Source organism: Silene latifolia, chromosome 7, assembly GCF_048544455.1.
Source record: "Silene latifolia isolate original U9 population chromosome 7, ASM4854445v1, whole genome shotgun sequence".
NCBI classification, from domain to species: Eukaryota; Viridiplantae; Streptophyta; class Magnoliopsida; order Caryophyllales; family Caryophyllaceae; genus Silene; species Silene latifolia.
Genome location: NC_133532.1, coordinates 125,604,512 through 125,610,218, shown reverse-complemented (window position 1 = coordinate 125,610,218; position 5,707 = coordinate 125,604,512). Strand labels below are relative to the sequence as shown.

General features: G+C 35.2%; 1 protein-coding gene across 1 annotated transcript; it reads right to left on the bottom strand.

Annotated features, from left to right (window-relative positions):
• Nucleotides 1-3,909: 3,909 nt before the first annotated feature.
• LOC141590732 (cysteine-rich receptor-like protein kinase 25) lies at nt 3,910-4,782 on the bottom strand. Its single transcript, XM_074411296.1, has one exon. The coding sequence runs from the start codon at nt 4,780-4,782 to the stop codon at nt 3,910-3,912; it is 873 nt and encodes a 290-aa protein (XP_074267397.1).
• Between the last annotated feature and the right edge of the window lie 925 nt (nt 4,783-5,707).

Genomic DNA, 5,707 nt, shown 5'->3' with positions numbered 1-5,707 from the left:
GGTCATAATTTTTTATATTATTATTTTATTAGGTTTTAGGTTCTTAATATTTAATTGTGATTTAATCACTTTGTCATAATTTAAATGTTGATTTTGCTTTTTGTAAGAATCTAAAAATGACTAAGGATGATTTATTAAATAGAGGGAGAGGTTTATTCACATCACATTCTTTTTTGATATAATCATACATTACTTATATATATAAGTGTTGTAACATAAGTGTAACATTTATAAAAATAAGATAATTACAAATAAAGATTGAAAATACAAACTATTAGTTTGTCAATATCCATGCGACGTTGGAAAATGTATATGAGTACATATTAGTTATCATTATGAGAAATTAAATTTTGAAATCGTATAGATCTCCTACCGAATTAGCCATTTTGCTCAAATTATTTCTCAAATTATCTATTGTCAAATTAATTACATTGTTAAAACTTTAAAAATGGTTAGTTTGGGAAGGAAAATGAAAGGGCGTTACTGGGTGACACTCAATTTGGGCGCCACCCTCTCACATGGGGTAAGTGGGGAACCTTTCAATTAAAAATGGTTGTGAGAGGGTGTCACCCAATTTAGGCGTCACCAGACTATCCGTTTGGGAAATACTTTATTGAAAATGGTCATTTTAATAAAAGATCCTTAGAGAACCACCATATAATTTTAAAAATGTAGGGATATAATATCAAAAATCTATAAACTCAGAGATACCCCGTAGAATATCTCACAGATCTCACAAATCAAAGTCTACTTTTCGTTTGATCATAAGCAATCGAAGTCTTTTTAAATTAATTGAAAGCATAGAAGTGTCAAACCGTCGAAGTTATACTATGTGCGTAACTCGAGTCAAACATTATATTCAATTGACTCACGTTTACTAATCTTGTCCCAACTCAAACCCGACCCGTTATGGCGTTCTTGCCTTTAGGGTGGTGGGGTCTTTAAGATACCACAATTTTGTAGACATTAACATTTTTTATTGTTAAATTTGTTCGATTTGAAAATCTTACCTCGTTTGGAACTTGACGCTACACTCGATTGCTTCTGGGGTACAGGGAACGCCACTGTATTCAGCATGTTTAGGTGTATACGATAATTCAAGATAATAAGAGATAATAAGTTTAAAAAATGGAGATATTGGAGTACCATTAGAGTCGCTTGGTACTTGTGTTTCATTCGAAAGATAGAAGAAGGGGTAACTGTCAAACCGTACTACGCAGCTCGGCCCCAAAACACGTCCACCCGGATTTTCATGAAAGAGTTGGGTCGACGAATTCAAACACTCATAACAATCGTTAGGATTCAAGTTCGGTGTACACTGTCCAAACCCATATATAGGCTGAATCACCGAATAGTTCACAAAACCGGTTGCAAATTTCTTAAATGACCCGCCAACGGCTGCCCGAATTGCGAGCATATCACTAACCATATTTGTTACCGCGTCCATGTAACGGGTTTTGTCACCGATTATGTCGCTAGCATGCCAATAAATCATTGCAGGTGTTTGATCCATACTATTGAAAAAAGACGTGTTTGAATACCGAACCTGACACACGTCTTCCCAGAAAATAGCCACCTTCATGTTTGGACAGTTCGTTGGTATATCCGTAGTGGTGGCGGTAACGACACATTGGTGACATGAGCTGATGTTCTGGGTCCCATAGCAGAGATATTCGCCATAAACGGCCTCTATTGACGGATTACCGACTGTGGTTCTATAGAAACCTGACGGGTTGTTAGTAGCGTTGGAGGCGAGATGGCGTAAAAGGGTGTTTAAATTGGTTTGATATGTACTTCCGTTGTTGAACATTGTGTCATTATTGCAAAAGTTGGTAAATTGGGCTGAGGTGGAAGTTGTTTGATGAATTATAATAATAAGGCTTAGTATATGTAAAACCCGTAAAAACCAAATATTTTGGTACATTTTTGTGCTTAATTAATTGGATTAACTAATTAAGGTTTAGCACAAATGAAAAATAGTGTCGTTAAATTTGTATCAAATATTTATTGTAGACAGAGAATACAAAAATTGTGTTGAATACTTCAAAGAGAAGAGTGGATGTTGATATTATTCAATGTGTGAAGGAGAAAATGGAAAATTGAGTACATGACCAAGAAAAGTCGTATCATATGAAAATGGAAAATTGAGTACTTCAAAGAGAAGAGTGGATGTTGATATTATTCAAAGAGAAGAGTGGATGTTGATATTCATATATCTAATTCGAAAATGACTGAATGGGCCTAAAGTTCCTAAGTTGCTAAATTGACAATTTAGCCCCTTAACTTTGTTAATTTAAACACATACCTATGGTTTGGAAAAATGACACAATGTTCACCAACGGAAGTACGTATCAAACCAATTTAAACCACAAATAGGATTATACATCCAACAGACTACAAGACGTGACAACCAAGATAAGTATAATCCGAAACTACGTGTATTTTTTCTCGAAATAATTTAAATTTCATGTTTTTAATGTGTAAATGAATGAACCCAATATTTTCTAAAAAAGCTCATATTCTTTAATATAAAGCTCGGATACTTTGACACAAAGCTCAGGTTCTACACCGTACAACATATACAACTGGTTGTATAGTCCATGAATTGAATTTAAACACAACTAGTTTTCAACCTGTGCAAAATTGCACGGGTATGTTTTTAAGATTATTGGTATTATGATTAACATTTCAAAAATGTTAACCAAAATACGTAAATATTTTATACTCTATTTCTTTTATAATAATAATAGGTTAAAACACGTGAAAAACTTGCAAGGGTTTGAAACTTACACATGTTTTAAATCTGTGATATCGGGATATTGTCAAAATTGAAAAGGGTTTACAATACAAATCAAGAAAGATAAATGTAGAATTAACTAAAACAGTCTAATATCAATCCAGTAGTAAAAATTTGTTTTGTATTTGTATCAATTTTTTGTTATTTATTGTAATATAATATAATAATATAATAATATAAATTATTCATTATTCATTATTCATAAATCGTTTATTTGTTAATAAATAGTTAATTCGTTAAATTATTCATAAATATTTCCGTAAAAATCATAAATGTAATATAGTTAATAGTTAATTCGTAAAGTTATGAACAAATATTTCCGTAAAAATCATAAATGTAATCATTTACGTACAAAAAAGTAACGTACAAAACATCAACAACGATGATTTTTTTAATTAATTCCTTAATTTTCCTGTGGGTCCCGCATTTCATCATTTAAAAAAAAAACTTTATTTGCTGACGTGGACGCATAGAATTGCTCTAAATGATCTTGTATTTATGAAGATAAGATGTCTTTGAAGTATTCAACACAATTTTTCCTGGTTTTTATTCTGTTCTTCAATTTTTAGCCCTGCTTTTTCTTACATGTTCATGATTTCGTGCAGAATGTGAATGACATGTTGAGGGGTGCTTGTGAATTGAAGTCTTTTAATGCCAAGAATAATGTCCTGGACGGAGAGGTCCAATGTTTGAAGAAGGATGTTGAGGCCCTGAAGACTGACATGGAAGAGCTGAAAGAGGAAAATGAGGCCCTGAAGAAGGAGAATGAGGCAGACAAAGCAAAATTGGTTGTTAAAATGTCCAAGTTAGGGTCTGCTCAGAATGCAGTGAAGTCTGTCCAGGCAAAGCTTGGTGCTGTCCAGGATGAGCTCAAAGCTGAGAAGCAGGCTATGCATGATCTTCTGAAGGTAAATGAGGAGCTGGCTATTGAGAGGGATACGGTGCAAAGTAGGTATAAGGATTTAAGTCTATTATCATGTAGTCCGAAAATGGCCAAACAGACAATTTAAGTTTATCTCGGGTGACGTACCATGATAAACATTATCCTAAACCTGAATTACTCGCGACAGGTGTCAAATAGTATAGTTGGTAATTCCGAAAAGATCATAGTTTTATGAAAATTCCAACCGTGTAAATTGGGCTTCTTGAATCTTGTTAGTTTTGAATTTTGTGGCTCTATATACTGGACTGTCTGTATACGATAATTCAAGATAATAAGAGATAATAAGTTTAAAAAATGGAGATATTGGAGTACCATTAGAGTCGCTTGGTACTTGTGTTGCATTCGAAAGATAGAAGAAGGGGTAACTCTCAAACCGTACAACGCAGCTCGGCGCCAAAACACGTCCACCCGGCATCTGTTCATGAAAGAATTGGGTCGACGAATTCAAACACTCATAACAATCGCTAGGATTCAAGTTCGGGGTACACTGTCCAAACCCATATATAGGCTGATGAATCACCGAATAGTTCACAAAATCGGTTGCAAATTTCTTAAATGACCCGCCAACGGCTGCCCGAATTGCGAGCATATTACTAACCATATTTGTTACCGCGTCCATGTACCGGGTTTTGTCACCGATTATGTTGTTATTATTCCAAACAACCATTGCCGGAAATTGATCCATACTATTGAAAAAAGACGCGTTTGAATACCGAACCTGACACACGTCTTCCCAGAGAATAGCGACCTTCATGTTAGGACAAAGCCTTGGAATGTCGGTAGTGGTAGCGGTAGCGACACATTGGTGACATGAGCTGATGTTCTGGGTCCCATAGCAGAGATATTCGCCATAGACGGCCTCTATTGACGGAGTACCGACTGTGGTTCTATAGAAACCTTGAGGGTTGTTAGTAGCGTTGGAGGCGAGATGGCGTAAAAGGGTGTTTAAATTGGTTTGATAGGTACTTCCGTTGGTGAACATTGTGTCATTTGTGCAGGTGTAGGCGAATTGGGCTGACGCGGTTGTCGTTTGATGGATCATTGTAACGATTAGCACCGGTAAAAAGGCTAATAACCAACTAATTTGGTACATTTTTGTGCTTAATTACTAATTAGCTAATATTAAAACACAAAATGAAAAATTGTGTTGAATTGTTGTTGAAGTGTATTGTGTGTGAACTGTTGCATTTATTTGTATATATTTATTGGGGACTAGAATACTGTTATGTGTTGGAATCCTTCAAAGGAAAATTAAGGTTGATGTCGATATTTTCTAATGTGCAAGGTTCCGGGGAGGAGAAAATTAAATAACTAACCAAGAAAAGTCTTTGAAGGAGAAAATTAAGTACCTAACCAACTCAATGAAAACTATCGTAATTCGTAATGTATATTGAAATCGAAACTTTTTTGGTGTTGACCAGGAGTATCCCCTACCGACAGCTCGAGCAATCTCCTTCGGGGTACTGAAGGCAATTTAATGGGTTGACCCCTCCCAAGTTTGGCTTTTTCATTCGCAAGAGTCAGGAATCGAACCCCTGGCCACTTGTTTAAGAGATGAGAGCCCTTACCACTCACACCAGCCAACTTTGGTATATTAAAATCGAAACTGATGACTCAATTGATCACTGTTCGTCTGGTTGACTCTCTGAAATGAGCGTTATAATCATCTGAATCAAAAATGACCGAACGGGTATGGAGTTATTAATTTGAATAGAACTTAGAGTTATCTGAGTTGATAGACCGCGATGAACATGATCCTAAAGTCAAATCAATTGACTAAAATCACCCGTGAAGACTTAAGCGCGATGACAATTGAGTTATATTGGTTATTAGTTTGGCTTTGGAACAGATCGATTTTAATCGTGTTGGGAAAAAAAATCTAGTTCTATCAAAATTTCAAATTGTTAGTTTTTAATTTTGTGGCTCTAAGGCCCTGTTCTTTCTGGATTTTTAGAGTGAATCGAATC

Bases quoted from the DNA above. Each gene is read 5' to 3' on its own strand.
- LOC141590732 (XM_074411296.1), bottom strand. From the start codon at position 4,782: ATGATCCATCAAACGACAACCGCGTCAGCCCAATTCGCCTACACCTGC.